This window comes from Loxodonta africana, chromosome 22 (assembly GCF_030014295.1).
Source record: "Loxodonta africana isolate mLoxAfr1 chromosome 22, mLoxAfr1.hap2, whole genome shotgun sequence".
NCBI classification, from domain to species: Eukaryota; Metazoa; Chordata; class Mammalia; order Proboscidea; family Elephantidae; genus Loxodonta; species Loxodonta africana.
In genome coordinates, this window is record NC_087363.1 from 10801600 (window position 1) to 10824245 (window position 22646).

Below are 22646 nucleotides of genomic sequence, written 5' to 3' on the forward strand. Positions count from 1 at the left end.
ATTATTATTTAAGTGCTTATGATATGCCAGGCCTGTGTCAAATGCCTTACATTGCTTACCTCAGCCACACCTCAGACAACCCTACAGCCCAGAAACTACTACTCCACCACATCACGAAGAGGCAGACAAGTGTGCGAAGCTGAATGACCCCAACTCACTATCCGGACACCCAGATTCCAGAAAGGCAGCTCTCTCCCCCAACGGCGAGAGTCCCTGTAGGCCCCATGATTTGAAGGGGTAGGCAATAGGGACGAGATATCACTACCACTCAGGCCACTGCAGCTGGAAGTGCCCTCTGGAAGGTAAGGCAAGGTCAGAAGTCATACTCTCAACCCACACCGTTCAATGGAAATACGGTGAGCCGCAAACATCAGCCCCACCTGCAACTTCAAATGTTCTAGCAGTCACATGAAAACATGAGAAGGGACAGGTGAAACTAATTTTAATAATATATTCTCTTTACCCAATATATCTAAGATACCATCATTTCAACAGGCGATCAAGATTTAAAAATTCACTAAGATTTTTACATGCCTTTTTTGTACTCATTTCTGACATACAGCGTGTATTTCATACTTAAAGGACACATCTCAATTCAGACAAGCCACATTCTGAGTTCTCAACAGCTACATGTGGCCAGTGGCCACCACACTGGACAGTGCAACTCTGTAGACATTTCATAATAAATAAGGTGAGGCTCAACACGAGAACGGACCTTTTGGTGGGAAATTTCATACCCAGGAAGCCAACATGAGATTACTGGGTGTCATCTATGCACTTAGTGTATTGTTGTTGAGTGCTGTCAAGTCGATTCTGATTTGTTAAGACCCTACAGGACAGAGCAGAACTGCCCCATAGGGTTTCCCAGGCTGTAATCCTCAAGGGAGCAGAGCGCCAGGTCTTTCCTCCAGCAGAGCTGCTGGTGGGTTCGAACCGCCGACCTTTCAGATAGCAGCCGAGCACTTCACCACTATGCCAAAAGGGCTCCTTAGTGTATCACCAAATCCAGTGGCAGCTTCACAAAAGAATTCCTTTCACCTTTTATCTCCACTCTCTAACTTCCTTATCAGAAATAACACTGATCAGAGGGCCACTCAAATGTAGAGAAGCAAGCCACCCTAAAGGTAACAATGAATTTATTCAGAGTAAATACATGATACTTTACTAGGTATAAACAACAAGGGAAAAGGGGCCATTAAATCAGTCACAGTTTTGAAAACTACCGTCACCAAGCCCATACTTAGCACTTCCTTAAATAGCCAAGAATTCGGAAAGTTGTCACTTTGGAATACACGCAGCCCTACAAGAACCATAATCTGATGCAAACCCTCTGGGCTTTGAGGGAAGGAAAACGAAGCAACTAATTTTAGATCCTTAAACCTCCATTAGTGGATCTCACAATTACAAGATGATGTAACCGCCATGAAGAGATTCGGCTGCTTTTTTCCTCAATAAATGAACAGGAGTCAAATATGAACCCAAATCAATTTCACGGACAATGAAACCTTCGCACGTGGTACCTGTTATCAACAGTCTGCCTTTCTAGTCAATTCCAAAATGGCTCTATGGCTCAAAAGTCACCAGTGCAGCAGCCACCCTATTTGCCCGGGTAGAAACGCCCCTTGGAAGCGCATCTCCTTATCACACCATTTCGAAGGTTGGCTAACATGTCTCAGTGCAGTGCAGAGATGGCATAATGGTCTTCTTCCCCAGGCCAGCTCTTGTAAAGGATTCTAAGGGCTGGTTAGGGCTTTGGCAGGAAAGATCTCTGGGATCAATTAGCAATGTCTGCCATGGCTAGGGGAATGGGGAATGTGCACTCAAATGTCAATCTCCAATCCCTGGGTAGAAAAACTGGGTAATAATAACACAGGGGCAGGAAGAAGAACATCACAGGTGCTTCAGACTTTTATTGAATGTCTCCATCTGCCTTTGTCATCTAGTGCTGCTATCACAGAAATACCACAAGTGGGTGGCTTTAACAAACAAGTTTATTTTCTCACAGTTTAGGAGGCTAGAAGTCCGAATCCAGGGCGCCACCTCTAGAGGAAGGCTCTGTCCGCTCTGTAGGAAGGTCCTGGTCTCTTCTGAGCTGCTCTTGGGCAATCTTCTTGTGGCTTGGCATCTCTCTTCTGACATCTCTGCTCTGTTCTGCCTGCTTGTTTAATCTCTTTGTATTTCAAAAGACTTGATTCAAGACATACCCTATACTAATCTTGCTATTAACATAACAAAGACAACCCATTCCCAAATGGGGTTTTAACCACAGGCATCCAAACCAAAACCAAACCCACTGCCATCAAGTGGATTCGGACTCAAAGACTCATAGCGACCCTATAGGACAGAGTAGAGCTGCCCCATTGGGTTTCCATGGAGCACCTGATGGATTCAAACTGGCGACCTTTTGGTTAGCAGCTGTAGCACCTAACCACTACACCACCAGGGTTTCCAACACAGGCATAGAGGTTAGGATTTACAACATCTATTTTGGGGGGAAACAATTCAATCCATAACACCATCTATATGCACCCAGGGGATATGACAGGTGCCTGGTTAACACAGAAATATATAGCAAGGCATGTACATCCTACTCACACAGATATGTTCAGTAATGAGAACGTCAGGAGTAACTGTAAACCTGTTCCTTCAAGCTGGGGGCTGATACGGCAAATGATAACCTAGGAGATGTCTTGGTAAAATCCTGTCAGAAAGTGTTCCTGAGTAGCAATGTGCCAGCAGAAAACAGTTGCTATGAGTCAGAATCGATTCGACGGCAACTGGTTTGCTTTTCTTTTTCAGTAGAGAAGGGTCATGACAGCATCCCAAAAGCAGAGTTCAAATTCTGGTCCCACCACCTCCTTAGCTTTAGGATCTCCACTCTACCTGAGGTTCTGCTAGCTCACTTCTTCATAGGGTTGCATATATTAATTAAGAGCACATTTATGCAAGTGTTTCATTTCTTAAATCTTGAGCAATAGCTATTAAAAGCAGACATCTAGAACACCAAAGACACAAGGAAAATATGGGCCCAAGAGACAAAAGGGCCACATAAACCAGAGACTTCATCACCCCGAGACCAGAAGAACTAGATGGTGCCCAGCTACCATCAATGACCATGCTGACAGAGAGTCCCTGATAGAGCAGGAGAAAAGTGGGGTACAGAACTCAAATTCACATAAAAAGACCAGACTTAATGATCTGACTGAGACTAGAGGGACCCCGGAAGACATGGCCCTTGGACTCTCTGTTAAGCCAGAACTAAAACCATTCCCAAAGCCAAATCTTCAGACAAAGACTGGACTGGACTATGGGACATAAAATGATGCTTGTGACAAGTGCACTTCTTAGTTCAAGTAGATACATGAGATTAAATGGGCAGCTCCTGCCCAGAGGCGAGACAAGAAGGCAGAAAGGGACGGGAGCTGGTTGAATGGACACAGGAAATCCAGGGTGGAAAGGAGGAGTGTGCTGACACATTATAGGGATAGCAACTGGGGTCACATAACAATGTGTGTCTAAATTCTTGCATAAAAAGCTAACTTGAGCTGTAAACTTTCACTTAAAGCACGATAAACAAAAATTTTTTTTTCTTAAAACATGCATTTGCCACTGGGCTCTTTGATCAGAATCCACCTGTCTCAAGTCTCATTCTCTAAAAATCCTGCTTAAAGGTCCCATGGCGGAGAAAAATTATGAGTTATTTCCACAACTTCCTTCATTTATCTGGTCAAAGTGCTGACATCTTCCCAAGGTTCCCTGGAAATCACTTTCCCTCCACCTGGCATCATAAGCAAAGGCAGGAACCTCAAGACCAGGCAGCCCTCTCATATCAGCTAAGACGCTGCAACAGCCTCAACCCCCCGCCCACTCATCTCCTTCTTGGGTAGTTTGGTAACAAGAAAGTAACCAAGGGGGCAAAGTCTTGAATCAAATGAGAGATTTTTCAAAACAGTTCCTTTTACTGAACAAACCAACAACACTTTAAATCACCAAAAGTCAACACATTCCTGTGAAATATCCAATCAGCAAGTTCTTTGCTGAGACAAAAAAGACCCAACCAGGACAGCTGAGCTTCAGCTTCACAGACCACATTCATAGTACAAAGTCATGTCATCAGCCAAAGAGAAGTTTCTCTTTTTAAAAGTACAGCCTCAAAAATGTTCCGCAAGAACTCTAATGCGAGAACTACCCACGCTCTATTGCGTGACATAATTTCAGCAGCTCTGGCCCAAAATGACCAACTGAAAATGAGGGCTGACGCCTAAAACTGCCGAAATCTTTTCCACACCCTCCACTCACGACCTTTGCACACGTGTAAGCAGGAGAAAAACAACTAGTTTCAGAGAAGAAAACAACTGGTTGGAAAAGGAATAAAACAGGGCTGGCATCAACCAGCAACATGTTCTAGAAAACCTAACTTCTGCCTAAGCATTTCTGGAATCTTCATGATGCAACCAGCCAAAACCTGTCTAATCAGGAGCATTATAAGGTGTCAACCAATACCTGTCGAGTAAGCAAAAATGGTCAGTCCTTGTCCTAGACCAACCTGGTTGCCCAAAGCCTTTACTAGGCAATACAGACCCCAATCAACATGTGTCTTCACGCTTTGTGGTCAACTCACTCAAGATCTTCTACATACCTCATGTCTCTGTTTATAGGACAACCAAAACAGAAATGAGAGTCCCTACATCTGTATCAAAGTCCCTGGGTGGTGCAAACAGGTAAAGGTACTTGGCTGCTTATCAAAAGTTGGCAGTTCAAGTCCACCCAGAGGTGCCTCAGAAGATAGGCCTGGCGATCTACTCCCCCCAAAACAGCCACTAAAAACTCTAGAGAGAACAGTTCCACTCTGACACATGCAGGGTCGCCACACACAAGTTGGAATCGACCTGAGGCAACTGGTTGGTGATATTTCTCTATCAACCGTAAAGCCAAGGCTGCTTCTGATACAATGACCCCCAGGTTCACAGAATTTAGCCCAAGTTATTCCACAAAAGGACAAAAAAAAAGCTTTGCTACCACTGCCACCATCAATACATAACCCTGCTGTCCCATAAGACACTTGCCCTCTAATTACAGTATACATTGTTTTCAGCGGTAGATATCTCGGTGGCCAAAAACAGAAAGTACAAATCTAGCGTCTCCCTTTCTAAAGATGGACTTCGGGCACCGTGACAGTACATGAATTCTCCCAAGGAAGATGATAATCTCGAATATTGTATTACTTAAGAGGATGCACTATACAAATGTGAGATTTCTGGAAACTATATACGGTGACTATCAATGTCATGTGATCATTTTAGAAAGCATTATCTTACTCATTCTGTCAGCCTTCACATGAATACCACCACCCAGACACTGAAGGTAAGGCAGACAGAACGAAGAATGTGGTCCTGCCCTCAAAGAGCATGCAGGCAGATGACGTTCTGCATCACACATGGGGAAGCCATGTAAATGTGCCACTTACTGTAATGACCACTTAAAGAACACACGCTGGAATTAAGATGAAGGAGTCACCCTTCCCCCCATCTGCCCATGCCAAAAGCTCACGACTCGAGCCAGGCTTCCGTATGTTGTTGCTGGAAAAAATTAAGCCATGTGATATTTTCATCATTTATTAAGAATCCACACGAGTGTGGAGCCCTGGTGGCGCAGTGGTTAAACAGCTCAGCTGCTAGCCAAAAGGTCAGCAGTTCGAATCCACCAGCCACTCCCTGGAAACCCTACAGGGCAGTTCCACTCTGTCCTACACAGTCACTATGAGTCAGAATTGACACGACGGTAACAGGTTTGTTTGTTTTACACATAGGTATAACACGCAAAACTCAGGCGACAAGGATGCTGTGTAAAAAAATTAAGATCTTTGGCAAAGGATCCACTAATATGACACCTCCAGTTTTCATTTACTCAATCAAGATCCTGCTACTGGCCACTGGCCTCAACCCGCCCCCCGCCCCCCCATCTCCTCCTTGGGTAGTTCGGTAACAAGAAAGTGACCAAGGGGGCAAATTCTTGAATCAAATGAGAGATTTTTCAAAACAGTTCCTTTTACTGAGCAAACCAACAACACTATAGATCACCAAAAGTCAACACATTCCTATAAAATATCCAATCAGCAAGTTCTTTGCTGAGACAAAAAAGACCCAACCAGGACAGCTGAGCTTCAGCTTCACAGACTACATTCATAGTACAAAGTCATGTCATCAGCCAAAGACAACGTGTGTGTGTGTGCACGCACACACACACTTACACGTACCCAATCCAGGTAATAAATACTCCAAACAACAAAAAAAAACCTGTCCCTTAGGTAGAAATCACCTGAACACAGTGGCAAACACCTCCAGGGACCGGGTGAGTACTGTAAATAACTGCTACAGGCCAGCTGTGTGCCCCATCCCAAGGGGCAGCCACTACCTACTTCTAGCTCATTGTTATCACCAAGCAGGAACCCAAAGCTGCCATACCTTCCAATGCTTTAAGAGTAACCCAGACTTTCGGGGAAGCCCCCGCCAGGGCAAGAGTTTCTTTTTGGTCATTGCTGTCTCTTTAGTGACTAGGAATGTGCCTAGTACATGGTTTTAAAAAACAATAACAACAGTAGGGGCTGTGTGTCAGAGTAGAACTGTGTTCTACAGAGTTTTCAAAGGCTGATTTTTCAGACACAGATCGACAGGCCTTTCTACTGATGTGCTCCTGGGTGGACTCGAGCCTCCAACCTTTTGGTTAACAGCCAAGTGCGTTAACCATTTGTATCATCCAGGGACACTGGCAGGCACACTGCAGGTGCTCAGAAAGCACCTGCTGATGGTATGAATGGGAAACACCCGAATTTTTAATTCAGTTTTTTGTTTTAAACATAATATGATTAAGCAGAGCACAGGCTGGCCAGATGCCCTCTGCGGTACTCCACTTGTTTCTCTTTTCCAAGGTAAGACAGATCTACAACCGGCTTTGTCTCCTCCTTTTAGAAAAGGAATCCCGCCACCACCTCCCCATCAGCAATCACATAAGGTAGCTTTAAAGGCCATATACAACTCTTTGGCATGAACAAACCTCCATTTTTTACCTGGACTCCAGGAGAAATCAGGTTTAATGTTTTAAAAACAAAATAATAGCTTATGGCGCTCCACTAACCAAGATCCGCTCACCAGCTTGTCTGCGACTCCTTCAGGACAGTCCTGTAGCCAGGTTAACGAGACAATCAAAGGGTGCTTGGACAGCGCCTCAGGACTCAAACTCAGGAACAAGCTAACAAGAACTGCACCTCACAGATCACAATATAATACATGCCAGGTACTTGACTTGCACATTGCAAAAAGGCCACAACCCTCCCAAACTGCCCAGCCAGGAACTAACAATCTCTAAAATTAGTTAAGAGTGAGGGAAACAACCCCACAGAAACTGAGGATCTCGCTCAAGGTCCCATAGTTGTCTTGGCTCTCTCCCATGACTAGCTCCTACCTCCAGAGGAAAGTTCCAGAACCCAGACCATCTAGTTCAGGACATATGACACCCTTGAAGTCAAGTGATTCAGAATCTGCAACCCACACTTAAATGACCTATGAGATAATAATAACACTGTATTATTATAGCAGGACCATATTTGAGGCCACAAACAAAAGTTCTTATAATTACACACCAAATCATATTTTGTAGAATAAAAAACAAAACAACTCACCCCCAACAAACTCAGACCCTATCCACTTATTATCAGCTTACTCAAAAACTAATTTGCTGAAAGGTCGTCTCTTCAGTGTAACCAAACAAAATCCTACACTAATGGCATTATTTCTTATTTAACTGTAACAAATACACAAAGACTCCTTTATTTCCACCAAGGGATTATGGAACTTGCTTTTATGGGAAAAGTAGTAGACTGAAATAGGCAAGGCCAGGCCTATCTTTTAATTGGCCCTTCGAAGCAATTAGGAAAAAAAGCTTCCAAACTGTCTTCAAACAGCAAGTCATCTGAAATTCAAAATAACCCCAGGTATGAGGACAGGCACATTATAGTCACCCAACTTACTAGAACCAGGTGACCCCGGATCTCATCCTGACATGCGGGTAACCATGGTTCCTGCTTACAGCAAGAATGGGAAAGGCATGTAAGACCCTTGGTGGAGAATCTGGACTATGGCAAGCCCTTGGTGAGACTGGGCTATGTAGTCATGGCCACATAACATCCATTCATCCATTCGGGCAATGTCCAACAGCATATATATCCATGGTCCCACAAGGCTATAACTGAGTTCAGAAATCCCGACTGAAGAACGGGGACATAGTGGATTTAGGCATGTCGCACTCAACAAACAAGATGATCCTCAAAAACAAAGAAAAAATTCTCCACACTGAAGAAGGATGGGCTGCACTGAAAGCTACAAGGCTAACAAAAACGCCAGAGGGACCTATGTCAGACATGGAGAAATTTCTCATGACGTGGATTGAGGACCAAACACAACAGCAAATTCCCCTCAGCACACTGACGATCATGGCTAAGGCACAAAGCTTGCTCCAGACGCTTAAAAGAAAAAGCGAGACCAGACTAAGGTACCGAGTTTAGTGCTAACTCTGGGCAGCAAGTGCTTCCAACATTTCTCGCTGCACCATGTGAAAGTGAGTGGTGGGTCTGTGAGCACTAATGGGAGGGCAGCAGAAGCTGTTGAGAGCTTAAACTAATCATAGAGGGAGATTATCCGCCCCAGCAAATTTTTAATGCGGACAAAATCTCCTTATTCTGCAAGCGAATGCCTGAAAGGACTTTCACCCATAATACAGAGTTCAGACAATGTCCACATCACATAATATCCTACTTCACAGAAGGTATTGTTGTTGCTGTTACTAGGTGCCGTTGAGTCATTTCCAACTCATAGCGACCACATTCACAACAGAACAAAACATTGCCCTGTTGTGTGCCAATCTCACAATCGTTGTTATTCTTGAGCCTACTGTTGCAGCCACTGTGTCAATTCATCTCGTTGAGGATCTTCCTCTTTTTCACTGACCCTCTACTTTACCAAGCACGATGTCCTCCAGGGGCTGATCCCTCCTGATAACATGTCCAAAGTATGTGAGATGTAGTCGTGCCATCCTTGCTTCTAAGGAGCATTCTGATTGTACTTCTGGTTGTATAGTGGGCGTTAAATGACACAACTATATAAACATCGTTCCCATTTTAGAGATTAAAAAACCAAGGCGACACTGCTGCAATGGGCCAAGAATTTCAACCTGGGTCTTTGGGTCCTGGTGGGTTCCTGAATAAGAGGTGTGCACATCTGGGGCTTCAAGGCCCCCAACACCACACAACCGCACTTCCACAAGATGATGGGTGACTTGCCCAAGTCAGCTAGCTCAGCTACCAAGTGACAAAGCCATGACTATGGCCAGCTTTTAGCCACCATGTTCACTGGAAGGAATCACTTCAGGAAAAGTGATGGTGGTGGTATTTAATGGACAGAAATCATTTAAGCAAAACCATTGTTTTGAAAATGATTCCTTTCAACAGCTCTTGACCTACTTCACTTTTGAAAAGCGACACCTCCTCACTCATCTGGACTATGATTTTATGGTAAATTTCCTTTGTTTCTTTGTCTCCTATTCAAACTATTCCAAATTCATGAGTTTATCTGATTTAACTGCACTGCAGAATTTATAAGGCTGCGATGGTGTCAGAACTCAAATACTTCTCCATTCCTATAAGTGATTTGAATTCCTTGAAAGCACACCCACTGTACTATCAATCAACACCCTGCTTCGTTCTCCTCCTTAGAAAAATAGTATCACAAACCCAAAAATAAGACCAGTTGTCCTATTTTCTTACATAAAAGTGTTACATATTCCATGAAGTATACTTTCATTTCTTCTTTTAGTTGCTAGCTTTCAGCAGCCAACTGTGTCACTTTGCTACGGCTCAAAAATAGCTAAGTCGAGGAGTTTAAAATTGTATTTTGTTGCTGGCCAGAAAGCCATCATGCTGACTTCAGTTTGCAAAAAACTGATTAAGAGGACAAGAGCTTGTACAGCTGCTTATCGTAACTGCTGTCGATAAGTTGTATACCTGTAAAAAGTGAACTGGCAAAAGTTGTGTGATAGATTTACGACAACAACAACAAAAAAAAAAAATAGCTGCAGAGGCTGCTTATGTACAAACATACACCTCATGGGATTTGGTTCCTTGGTCTGGAGGTATAGGGTCATGGTTTCATGGGACATCCCAGTTAACTGGCCTAATAACATGTTTAGTGCTTCTGTGGGTAGTGCCCGGGGTCTTAACAGATTGCAAGTGGCCATCCAAGGGGTAACAGTTGGTCTCTATTTACCTGGAGCAACAGAGGAAGGAGAGTCAGGAACAGGAGAAGGATATGGAACATGTCACTGGTTGCCTCCAGGAACAACTGCCTCCCCTTTGCCATGAGACCAGAAGAACTGGATGGTACCTGGCTACCATTACTGAACATTTTGCTCAAAGATTCTATAGAAGGATCTTGATCAAAAGAGGGGAAAAGCAGAACAGAATTTAAAATTTTCATGAACTCTAGACTTTCTGGAGCCCTGGAGGGTGGATAAACCCCCGAAACTACTGCCCCGAGATTACCTTTAAACTTTAAACCAAAAATATCCCCTGAAGTCATCTTAAAACTGAAAAATAGTTTAGCTGAACTAGTAAAAAATGTCTGCCACAGGGACATAAATGTGTTCAAGTGTCACACCACTGCCAAATAAAAGCTAACTCTCAAATACTCCTGTTTGCTTCTGGTTAAACCCAAACCCAGTGCTGCTGAGTCGACTGATTCATGACAATGTAGAACTCTACCCCCACAGGGTTTCCAAGGAGCAGCTGGTGGATTTCAACTGCTGACCTTTTGGTTAGCAGCCAATCTCTTAAGCACTGCGCCACTAGGGCTCCAAATCACAGCCCCCAGCAATGACAGTGACAGAGCGGCCCAACACTCCATTCTCTTCAGTTACCACACAGTCCACAAGGCCCAAGAAGTCTCTAGGGGTGCAGGGCTAAGCAAGTCTTTCTACACAGGGAACTTGGAGATACACATACGCAGAACGCATTTCCCCATTTAATCTGGGAAAGCAGAAATCTCCTTTGCACTGTTGCCAAAGAGGTATCTCAGACCTCTCTGAGAATTTCTCATTTCATTAAACCTGAAGCATAACCAGCCTAATTTCACATGGGAAACCCTCACGCCTGCTCTTACTCCTCCTCACCTCCATCACCATCACCAGTTACACAGACCATCATTCAAGTTTATACAGATTTAAAAAAAAAATTTTTTTAATTGTTTCTACACACAATCGTTCTTTTCAATTCCCTTTTCTTCTCATACACTCAATCTTTACGGATCTCTTTAATATACTTAAGAACGGTTAGCCTATCAAGCGCTTACTATTTGCAGTGCACTGCTCAATCCTTTACAGGTAGCCTGACAAACACCTTTGAGTTAGGGTACTATCACTATTCCATTTCACAGAGGGGGAAAAAGGAACAGGCACAGAAAGGTTAAGCAACTTGTCCAAGGTACCACAGCTAGTAAGTGGCAGAGGCGGGCTGACTCCAGAGCCTGGCTATATTCTTACTGCTTTGCCATATTCTGTACAACTTGCCATAACTGCTTGGCTTAGAAAGAAAATTAAAAGCATTAACCAGTTCTAGTCTCCTAAAATATTTCTCCTTGCTACAAGCTGGCAAAAGCAGCAGCGACTCCCACAAACTAGTTAACAAGCATCTAAGTTCTCATTCACTCTGACAGCTTTTCCCCCCGCCCTAACTCTAGTAGTAACACAAGCAAGTTCAAGACACCAGGTACATTAGGCACCTGGTCAGCAAACGGTCATTCCGCCACATAACCCTAAAATTACTACTTTAAATATTTTGTTTTATTTTTTTAACAGCCATAATATCAAGTGCTACAGTCATAAAAAAATCTTGTGCTTGTACAAAAAAAACTCCATTGCTGTCAAGTCAATTCTGACTCATAGCGACGCTATAGTGACCCTATAGGACAAAGCAGAACTGCCCTGTAGGGTTTCCAAGGCTGTAATCTTTATGGAAGCAGACTGCCACATCTTTCTCCAGAGGAGCAGCTCCTGGGTTAGAACTGCCTACCTTTCAGTCAGGAGCCGAGCAGTCTAGCCGCTGCACCTCCTGTGCCTACATAAATCCGGAAAATCAGCTTATGTAGATTACACACTTTCCTGTCAAAACACCAAACATTTTGCTAGAAATAATACCAGGTACAACGGTCCCTCTGATTACAGATGCTCTCACCCAACAATCACGAACAGCGCTCTCTAGCTACTTGGAACAACCTTGCACACCCATCACTTACAAACCTCAATCTTCTCAGAATAGGAGTAAATTACTACCTTAATCTGTTAACACATTTCAACTGCTATAGGCTTTTCTGGAAGTGAAATACACTTACATTACTTTAAGATTTTTCTTAAAAGATACTTGAAAAATTCTATGGCCTCAGAAATGTGAGAGGAAGAGGAACCATAGGAAAAGGGGGAGGGAGAAGTGTGGGTTTTTAAAACACATTTATCTTTTTTTGGAGTAAGTTTTAGTTACAACATCACAGAAAAAAAGTATCAATTTAAAAAAAAAAGGAAGTCAATAATAACTTTTTCACAGATGTGCTTTGATTTTTAAAGCGCGCAGAGTCCCGACATAGTCCTGGGCTCAGCTCTTTGCAAGCAAAATGGTCATTCTTGATCTCAGACAGGAAAACCAAGGTAGACAATTATTTAATCATTTGGCAAATTTTTACTGAGGGCCTAATGTGTGTCCAGATCTCTGGGTGGCATAATTGGTTTGTACTCCCTAGTAACCTAAAGGATGATGGTTCAAACCCGTCCAGCAGCACCATGGAATAAAGGCCTGGCAATCTGCTTCCATACAGATTACAGTCATGAAAACCTAAGGGGCATTTCTGCTCTGCAACACAGGGGGTCGCCATGAGTCAACATCTACTCCATGGCACTGGGTTTGGTTTTGGGTTTTTTGTTTTTAACATGTGCCCAGGCGACCTCATTCTGGGACAAATCCAACGGCTGCTCCCAAATTCCACAAGCAGCACTGCCTGCCTGTTGGGGGCAAGCACCTCTCAGAAGAACAAGTCTCACCTTCCTGAGCCCCTTGCTCTACCTCGTCAGTAGCTCCTGGCTTTATCCGGGTGAAGCTCAGGTACAGCACTAGAAGTGCCAGTAGGGCACACCTCCTTGGTAACTTCTGTAATAGTCTCTACGCCCAAAAAAACAAAACAACAACAAAAAAAAAACCTGTGCTGTCGAGTCGATCCCGACTCATAGAGACCCTGTAAGACAGAGTAGAACTGCCCCACAGTTTCCAAGGAGTGCCTGGTGGATCTGGACTGCCAACCTTTTGGTTAGCCGCCTTATCTCTTAACCACTACACTACCGGGGTTTCCCAGGTTCTACACAGACACAGCCAAAAACGCCCTTTCAGTGCCTGCTACTGAAGCAGCCTGTAACCAAAGAGCTCCAAGGGCTGGGGGCGGGGGGGGGGGTCAAGGGCTTCCAGGATAACTCCAGATGCCGTGAATTTCATCTATAATATCTCGGTTATAAAATGTGACCACATGAAAGATGTGCCACAGGATTAAACTGTTAATTAGAATGTTTCATCTTGCAATTCAGAAAACACACTGTATTATAATCTTCATCTTGTTTAGAAATAACATTCCATTGTCTCCAATGCAAAAGTAAAATGCTGAATGGAAATCCCGATTAAAAAACTAATAATTTCACCATAAAAGAGTTAAAGAGAGTGACAACCCACTAGCAATGCTTTATTTGCTTTCTTCACCTAGCTAAGCGGCCAGACTGTCCTCTTGCTTAAGAAGTTTCCAGGAAAAACGGGGGAGTGGGGCAGAGGCAAGGATCAGTGACCTTAAAAGCAACTGCTCTAAGGCATTTCAAATGCTCTCACATGAACGGCAAGAAAGTTCATTCCAACTGGTGCACCCGGATGACTAATTATACTATGCTAACTTGTAAGTTTTTCAAAAGATAGAAAATGATTCTGAAAGGGTTTTTGTTTGGTTTGGCAGCGTTAAAACATCGGTATTCCCTGTCTGGCTTCATGTAAACAACATCTTTTATTCAGCAAAAACAGGTCCGTGATTAAGAGGAGATGCCCAAATCTTCACTATGGGAGAGTCCCCTTTCTCATTTCAGCCAACCTAGTCCTAAAATCTTTCTGTCTCTGGCAACTGCAACTTCCCCTATTTCCAAAAAGTCCTGTTAATATCTTCTTTGTGTAATCGTTCTAACTTCAAAAGACTTGGTGGTTCAGTGGTTAAGAGCTAACCTAAAGGTTGGCGGTTCAAACCCACCAGCCACTCAGCAGGAGAAAAGACCTAGCAATCTGCTCCTGTAAAGATTACTGCCTAGGAAACCCAACGGGGCAGTCCTACTCTGTCCTACAGGACTGCTAGGAGTCGGAATCAAATCAACGAGACAGGAATGGGTGTCGTTCTAGCTTCAATAACCCTCTAATATGAACATTGTTTAGAAGGAAACAAAGCTATTATCCCATAACTGTTGTCTAGTTCAGAGGCTGGATAAAGAGGCTTCATTTTCAAACAAGACACTTGGCGGGGCGGAGGGGGGAGGAACTGGATGATTTCTCACTCCATCCCTAAGACTAAGATGGCTGACTTCACAAATGCTACTTTTGCGTTTTGCTAGGAACACCAAGTAGAGGGTCAGAGAAAAAGAGGAAGACCCTCAACGAGATGGACTGACACAGTGGCTGCAACAACGGGCTCGAGCATAACAAGGATTGTGAGGATGGCGCAGGACCGGGCAGGGTTTGTTCTGTTGTACGTAAGGTGGCTAGGAGTTGGAACCGCCTCGAGGGCACCTAACAAAAACAGGTACATGCAAATCCTTGGAGAGCCGCAGAGTCACTGCCCATCAATCGAAGTCGGCCAATTCTGACACCGCCGGTGCCCACGGCAGAGCTTAGCCATCTGAGGGGTTTCCAGCACCAGCCTCCGAGATGTAATTACTGTACAAAACATATCAGAACCAAAGAGAAGGATTTCATTCTGAGGGCACAAAGAAGAAATCAATTTAAAAAGTTTCTGTTGAATAGCTAGAAAATGTAATGTAGTAAAATACTAGCCCTCTGGAGTAACATTTTATATCTTGTTGGAGGCACTTAAGTTCCCAATGATCAGAGATATCTAACAAGTATTTGAAGGAGGTAGATCTGGGATTTGTTTTGAAATAAGATGTAGGAGAGGATAAGAGTATAAATGAAAGGTTGGGTTGATCATTGTTGGTGCTGGACGGATGGTGGGTACTATTTTTTATATTCTATTAATTTATTTTTATCATTTCTTCCATAATAGAGTATTTTTTAGAAGAAGTCAGAGAATGTAGTATTACATTTGATAACACTTCTGCTTTGCACTTGGAAAACATCCCTGGAAACACTAACCCGGATGGGGAATCCCGTACCTGCCACACCATACTGTTGAAAGACTAAAAGCCACTGTTTCTGATGGCAGGGAAAAGATCCAGGCCAGGGCTGTGGTTCCAAAACCCTCCCCCAAATTACAGTTACCCTATAGCCTGAATGGAGCCTTGGTGGCGTAGCAGTTAAGTGCTAGGCTGCTAACCAAAAGGTTGGCAGCTCGAATCCACCAACCACTCCTTGCAAACTCTACGGGGCAGTTCTACTATGTACTATAGGGTCACTATCAGTCAGAATCCACTCAAGCACCAAGGGTTTGTGTTTTTGGTTTTTTTTTTTAAAGTCTGACTAGGATCTGAGAAGTCAAATGCAACTAAGAAATTGGTAAGCTTCTGAAAACAAACAAACAGCTAAGAAATGGGAATTTTGATTAAGACCTCACAAGGAGAACCCTAATCCCAAACCAAAACCATTTTTATTCCAGGTGTCAAACAGATAAATGCTTCGGGGGGGGGGTGTCCCCCAAAGTGAGCCCCGGCCCTGCCAGGTGAAGCGTGTGGGCCAGGAGGGGCAGCGCGGAGCCCAGGCCACCTCCAAGCCCACTCCCAGCGTGTCCCCGCGGCGTGGAGGTAGCCGGGCCGACAAGTGGCTCGGGGGCGCCCCCTGAGGTCCAGCGGCGTCGCGGCACCCTCCGAAAAAGCCGGCGCCTGGAAGGGCTCTGACATTTTAACTTTGCGTGGCTCCGAAGGCTGCCGCACCTTCCTGGGCTGCACTTTTCCAAACCAAACCCCCTCTTCCCTGCGCCCCTTTCCTTTGGAATCCTCCGGGCTCCCGGGGAAGGAAGGGGCTATTTACCTCCCAGTGTGGGCACAAAAGAAAATGAGGAAGACGGACACCGTCAAAGCCCACGAAGGCAACATCACTGGCGGTCCCATTTTTGGATTTCAAGTTTCCTCAGACCCCCGTCAAAAGAAAATCACGACTGGCCCACCGACAGCATCCCCGAGCAGAAGAAAAGGCCAGAAGACGAAGTGGAAATGCCTCATATTTCTCAAGGCAGCCCTCCACTGCCTCCCACTGCCCGCGTTAAAGCGTGGTCCTGGCAAAGCTCGACCCCTGTGGACACCTGCCCACACTCACCCGGAAAGTCCGCGGCAAAGAAGGGCGTCTAGAAGGGGGAGACGATTAATACAATGACTAAGCGATGGTCTTTAAGGGAGAGCGGGCAGCTGGCTCTAGCGAAATGGTCCCACTACCCCTACCCCTGCTGAGACAGGACGCCGGTGGAAGCAGGACTCTGGTGGAGGCAGGACCCTGATAGGCAAATTACAGGCCTCCGGGTGAGAGTGGACAGGTCCTCGTGGTCGGCCGTCTGGCTGGGTTTCTGAGCTACGGCCAGAGATGGTGCAGCTCCGGGGGCGAGAGGGATGTGCAGAGGGTGCAAAGGGAAGGGGGCTGTCGAAGAAAAGAAGGTGCTTTGAGGGGCCCCCATCTCTCTCTGCCCGTCGGAGCCACCCCCCGAGCCCACAAAGGTGGCACGCTCTGCCCGTCTCCCGGAGACGGGTCCCCGAGGGCAGCAAAGACGCCCTGATCTGAGGCGCACGATGGGGCTGGGGGCCCCGCTGCACCAAAACCAGGCGCTCGGGCCGCGCAGGGACAGGCGGCTGTAACTAGGAAGAACGGAAACATTGGGGGCATGTCCCTCTTTTTCTTGGCTCAAATACCCCCCACTCCGGGAGCACGTAGATGAAGGCAGAAAAATGGGGCGGGGGCGGAATCCGCATTTGCGGGAGTGAGAGATGAAAACCGAATCGCCCCTTTCTGCCTAGAGCAGAGGACGTGACCTCCACCCCCAGGAAAGGGACAGATTGTTTTGAGGGAGCTCGAGGCTGCGGGGGGGGCGGTGCTGCAAGAGGGGAGAGGGAGGCGGCGGCCGCTGCCCTCCCCAAAGGAAGATGAGGAGGGGGTCTGCCCCAGCAGGGATGGAAGCAGAGAGTCGCCCAGCCGCACACCGTTACGTGCGGTGATTTATTATCATCATCAATGGCCCATATTGTCCCCCTTTAGCCTAGCTAGAAATGAGCGGGTCTGGGTCTGCCAAGCGCTAACAACCTGCAAAAGGGCAAAGATGAAGGTAGGCAGGGCGCACAAGACAAGAAAAATCCACCCCGGCGTGAGCAACGGCCCCGCCGCCGACTCGCGCCCCGAACCAGGCGGCTGTGCAGGGCTGCGCTTCGAAAAGAATGGGTCGCTTCTAAACCTCCTGCTCCCTGCCCACCCCCCACCCCACCCCCCACTGCGCCCAGGCCCCTGCGCCCGGGAAAGCTGCCCCGCGCTGGCCTCGAAGCGGGGGAGCGCGCCCGGCCCTCGAGAACAGAACGCAGGCTGCTCCCCATATCCCCAACCTTTCCGCGGCCACCTCCTTTCCATCCCCCAAACACCACCCTTTCCAAAGAGTCAGAAAGCAGCAAAGCGAGTCCCCTCCCTCTGAGCTCCTTCAACCCCCGCCGAAGCCAGGGGCGCACCCCGACCTCCCCCCTAAAACCTACAAAGCCATCCTCCCCGCGGCCCCAGCCTCCTCAGCCGCCCTACAGCGCTGGCTCTCCCGATTGGCGGCAATCAGCAGAACCAGTCCCTTTTCTCCCAGCTCCAGCACCCTCAAATCCGAGCGGGAGCAGACCCCGGCGGCCCCCGAACCCTTCCCGGCCGGTCCTTACCTCCACCCTGCCCAACCACCCGCTTCCCCCAAACGCCACCGGGAGCCAACGGAAAGGATTCCTCCTCTTCTCCCCGGGCGCCCGGCCCCCCTCCAACCTCTCCCGGGTCCCCGGGACCCGCGCCCGAGCTCTACGCCCGGGCGACAACTCCGCATCTCCAGAGCGCCGGCCGGGGCCGCGGCACCTCCGCAGGCAGCACTCACCGGGAAAACACACGACATAATGGAGCACGGAACTGGTGATTTTCAGGAACAAAATCCACCAACACGGTTCCAGTAACCTCCGCATGTCCGAAAACGCACATCGAAAAGAGGAAGGCAGGGGGGTAAACTTGTTGAATAAGTTCTTGCCTCTGAGCGAGCCTCCGCTAAACCCGGGCGCTTCCTCTGCTCGCCCGCTCCACAGGCCCCCCGCGCTCGGCGGCACGAGTGCCCCCGAAAGCCAGAAAGCCGCCAAGCGCCCCCCGGAAAATCTCAAAAAGTAACCAGGAACGCCGAGCCACGCTGAGGACGTTCGTCTCGGCGGAGAAGGGTTTCTTGCCGTTCAAAAAGGAGTGCGCCGAGCGGGCAGGGCGAGGAGTCGGCGGGCGGCGACCAAGCCCCGAGTCCGGGGCAGGCAGGGACCGCAGGCGGCGACGGCGACCAGCCGAGGATCCCCAACTTGAGTCGGCAGCGTAGCGCAGCCCGAGAGCCGGCGGGCGGCGGCGGGGCTGAGCGCGGCGCGGCGTCTCCGGGCTTCAGGCAGGCAGCTCCTTCCAGGGCCCGGGGAAGGAAGGAGGCATGTTTGCGATCGGGGAACGGGAGGGAAGTGGCGGCGGGAGCGAAGAGCCCCCAAAAATAGAAACGGCCGGAGGAAAACACAAAGGATTCAGAGGGGCGTTGGGGCGAGGGCGCCTTCAGTCCATGCTCCTGAAAGTTGTGGCTCGGGCGCAGGCTGGGGAGGAACCGGGAGCGCGGGGCTGGAAACTGGCCATGCCTCCATACAGGAAGTAACATGTGAGCATGGATCCTGGCAGAGACTTTAAAGCCGGCGAGCGAGCGAGCAAACGAGCGAGCAAGGGGCGCGCGGCGGCGGCGGGGGCGCGCAGCACGGGCCGCCGCCGGCGGACGCGCGCAGTGCGCGCTCTTAAAGCAGCCGCGCACGGCTCCGGCCTCCTAGGGGTCCCACAGCCCAGCGGCCCCTGGGGCTGCGGGCTCTGCTCCGTCAGCTTTGGGGTTGGGAGAGGTTCTAACCCGGACCTGGAAATAGGGAGGGGGCGGATGCATTCGGGGCCGGCGTGCCTGTGCCAGATTCCAGTTCTGCGAGCGCTTAAGGACGCCTCACGCTGCGCGGGTTTGGCGGGGGTCTCCTCCCCTGATCCGCACTGCTCGCGGGTCGCGGACTTGGGGGGTACCGGGGAGGGTCTGGGGAGATGAGGGCGGTCCCTCTTCGGCTTCACAGTGCTGGCAGTGCCGAGGCAACGCGCGCCCCCAGTGCCCCCTGCTCGCGCCCCCAGCCCGGCGCTATTCCCAGCCTGGAAACAAAGCCCAGCGGCCTTTGCACTGGGCTGCGTTGGGGTGTTTTTTTTTTTTTTCCGTGCTTCCATTGGCCGGGTCCAAGGCTGGGAGACGGGGGGAGTGAGGGGACGGATATCGATCCTAGGCTTGCAAAATACAGCCTTTCTGAGTCCTGGGCCCCGGTTCCTGGCGCCACTATGCAGCAGTGGCGGACTTTTCCCAATTCGCAGCTCCTCGAGAGGAGGGAAGGTTCCCGCACCCCGGCCTGGCCGCGGGGAGGGTGCAGGAAGTGCGCCTCTTACCCCTCGCTGGGTGAAAGCAGAGCCGCGGGGCAGGACTGATTTCCTGGCAGCCACCCCGGGAGCGGCTGCTGCTTTAGCAATCGGGCAGAGGCGTTGAGGGGAAATAGGAGGACTGGGCTTATCTGTAATGAGTTTTGTTCCCTGGCTCTCGGTGAGAAGATCTCTATCGCTTAGCCTTATAAGCGCCCTATTTCCCCTTCTTACGTTGGTGCTTAAAGTGGGGGAGGCGGGCTTTTGATGAAAGTGTAATTGAGCCAAGGTAATTAGCCATTTGTATTTTTTGCCTAATTTGAATGACTGTTTAAAACTCATCTTGACATGTTAAACTTGCTCCTAATGTTTGACTTTTACACGCAGGGTTCCCCACCCACCCAAACATCCCAACCGGATGTAGGATTTCAAATAATATACAGATGTTCGAAGCTCCTCCGGCAAGATGTGATTAAGGAAGCAGTTTCACACCCACACTTCCAAAAGAAAAGCCTTTGAAAAGTTACGTTCGGGATTACCAACGAATAAAAGCCAGGAAGTTCCCGGGGAGGGCCCTAGGTCTATCTTTAGCAGAATGGCGGTGAACACCCTCCCCCAGGGTGGGGAACAGGCGAGTTTGTTTGCTTTGGAATTTGGTCCTTCCTGGTTTTGTTGGAATCCCTCTGTAAATGCTTGCAGAGGTCAGTTGTCTTCGGATTGTTTTATTTAAAGGATGTCCACTTCTCAGTAGGACCTTTGAGAGAGGTTAGAACGACCCCAGCAGGTCTGGTTGGGTGATAAAATGGAAAAATCTGTGGAATTTGAGTCAGAACACCAGGGTGAGCATCCCCAGGTGAGTTTTGTCTTCTGTAAAATGGGCATAGCAAAAGCTGCCACTTGTGGAATGCTAATTCTTTCTATAACTCATGTGTCCATTGAACAAATGTACTGGTCACCTACCACATGCAGGATATCTGGGAATATAGCCATGAAGAACGTTGGCAAGGCCCAGAGTACGCACTGCCTGCTCTACGGAGTCCTTCCTTACAGCCATTCTGTAAGAATCAGTTTCCCCATTTTAAGGACAAGGAAACAGGGCTTGGAGGAGTAAAATGATGAATCTCTAGTGGGTGAGTGGCAGAGCTGGAATTCTGAACCCAGGCCTGTCTGCCTCCACAGCTCTAAAAAGGCAATGAAATGAAAGTTTGAAAAGTACTTTGACATGTGGCCTGGGGATAAAAGGTTTTGGAACTGGGGGAAACCTCACAAGGATTTAGAGAATGAATTACCCCTACTCTGAGGGTGCAAAAGGCCCCCACAGTAAAAATTAGAATCAATTTAGATCCCTGCTGGTGAATGCCCTGGGACCAAACTGTTCTTGGGAGCACCTTCTCACAACCCAGGCCCCAGGAAATTTCTAGATTCCCATAGAAAATTAATGAATGACTTTTTGTTCCTTCTACAACCAATTACAAAGCAACTTATATACACACCAGACACTGTACCAAGTGCTGGTAGCACAAAAATGACCTGACAATAGTCCTACCATCCTCCCACCTGGTGATTATAACCTCCCCAGCCCCATGTGAGGTAGCATATGATCAAGAACTGATGGTACTGATGGAAGAAGTCCAAGGTGCACTGAAAGCATTGGCGGAAAACAAGGCTTCTGGAATTGACACGATACCAATTGAGGTATTCAACAAATGGATGCAGCACTGGAAGCGCTCACTCGTCTATGCCAAGAAATTTGGAAGACAGCTACCTGGCCAACCGATTGGAAGAGATCCATATTTGTGCCTATTCCAGAGAAAGGTGATCCAACAGAATGTAGAAAACATTCAATAAGACCACTAACATCACGTGCAAGTAAAATTGTGATGAAGATAATTAAAAAATTTTGATGAAGACCATTCAAAAATGGTTGCAACAATATATCGACAGGGAACTGTCAGAAATTCAGGCCAAATTCAGAAGAGGACATGGAACCAGGGATATCATTGCTGATGTCAAGTGGATCCTGGCCGAAAGCAGATAATACCAGAAAGATGTTTACCTGTGTTTTACTGACTATACAAAGGCGTTTGAATGTGTGAATCAAAACAAATTATGGATAACATTGCAAAGAATGAGAATTCCAGAACACTTAACTGTGCTCATGAGTAATCTGTACATAGACCAAGAGGCAGTGGTTTGAACAAAATAAGGCAATACTGCATGGTTTAAAGCCAGGAAAGGTGTGCATCAGGGTTGTATCTTTTCACCATACTTACTTAATCTGTATGCCAAGCAAATAATCTGAGAAACTGGAGTATATGAAGAAGAACGGGTCATCAGCATTAGGGGAAGACTCATTAACAACCTGTGATATGCAGATGACACAACCTTGCTTGCTGAAAGTGAAGAGGACTTAAGCACTTGCTGATAAAGACCAAAGACCACAGCCTCCAGTATGGATTACACCTCAACTTAAAGAAAACAGAGATCCTCACAACTAGACCAATAAGCAACACCATGATAAACAGAAAAGATTGAAGTTGTCAAGGATTTCATTTTACTTAGATCCACAAGTAACACCCGTGGAAGCCACAGTCAAGAAATCAAAAGACACGTTGCATTGGGCAAATCTGCGAAACACCTCTTTGAAGTGTTAAGAGGCAAAGATACCACTTTAGGACTAAGGTACACCTGACCCAAGCCATGGTGT

The 22646-nt window shown here is 47.4% G+C and overlaps 1 protein-coding gene across 3 annotated transcripts in view; it reads right to left on the reverse strand.

Moving 5' to 3' along the window:
- PTPRG (protein tyrosine phosphatase receptor type G) overlaps window positions 1-18548 on the reverse strand; it is an 822569-nt gene extending 804021 nt beyond the window's left edge. For all 3 annotated transcript variants that reach the window (XM_064274291.1, XM_064274292.1, XM_064274290.1), the window contains exon 1: window positions 18375-18548. In XM_064274291.1, the coding sequence (XP_064130361.1) occupies window positions 18375-18459 (85 nt within the window). In that variant the 5' untranslated portion in view covers window positions 18460-18548. The remainder of the gene's footprint in view (window positions 1-18374) is intronic.
- Between the last annotated feature and the right edge of the window lie 4098 nt (window positions 18549-22646).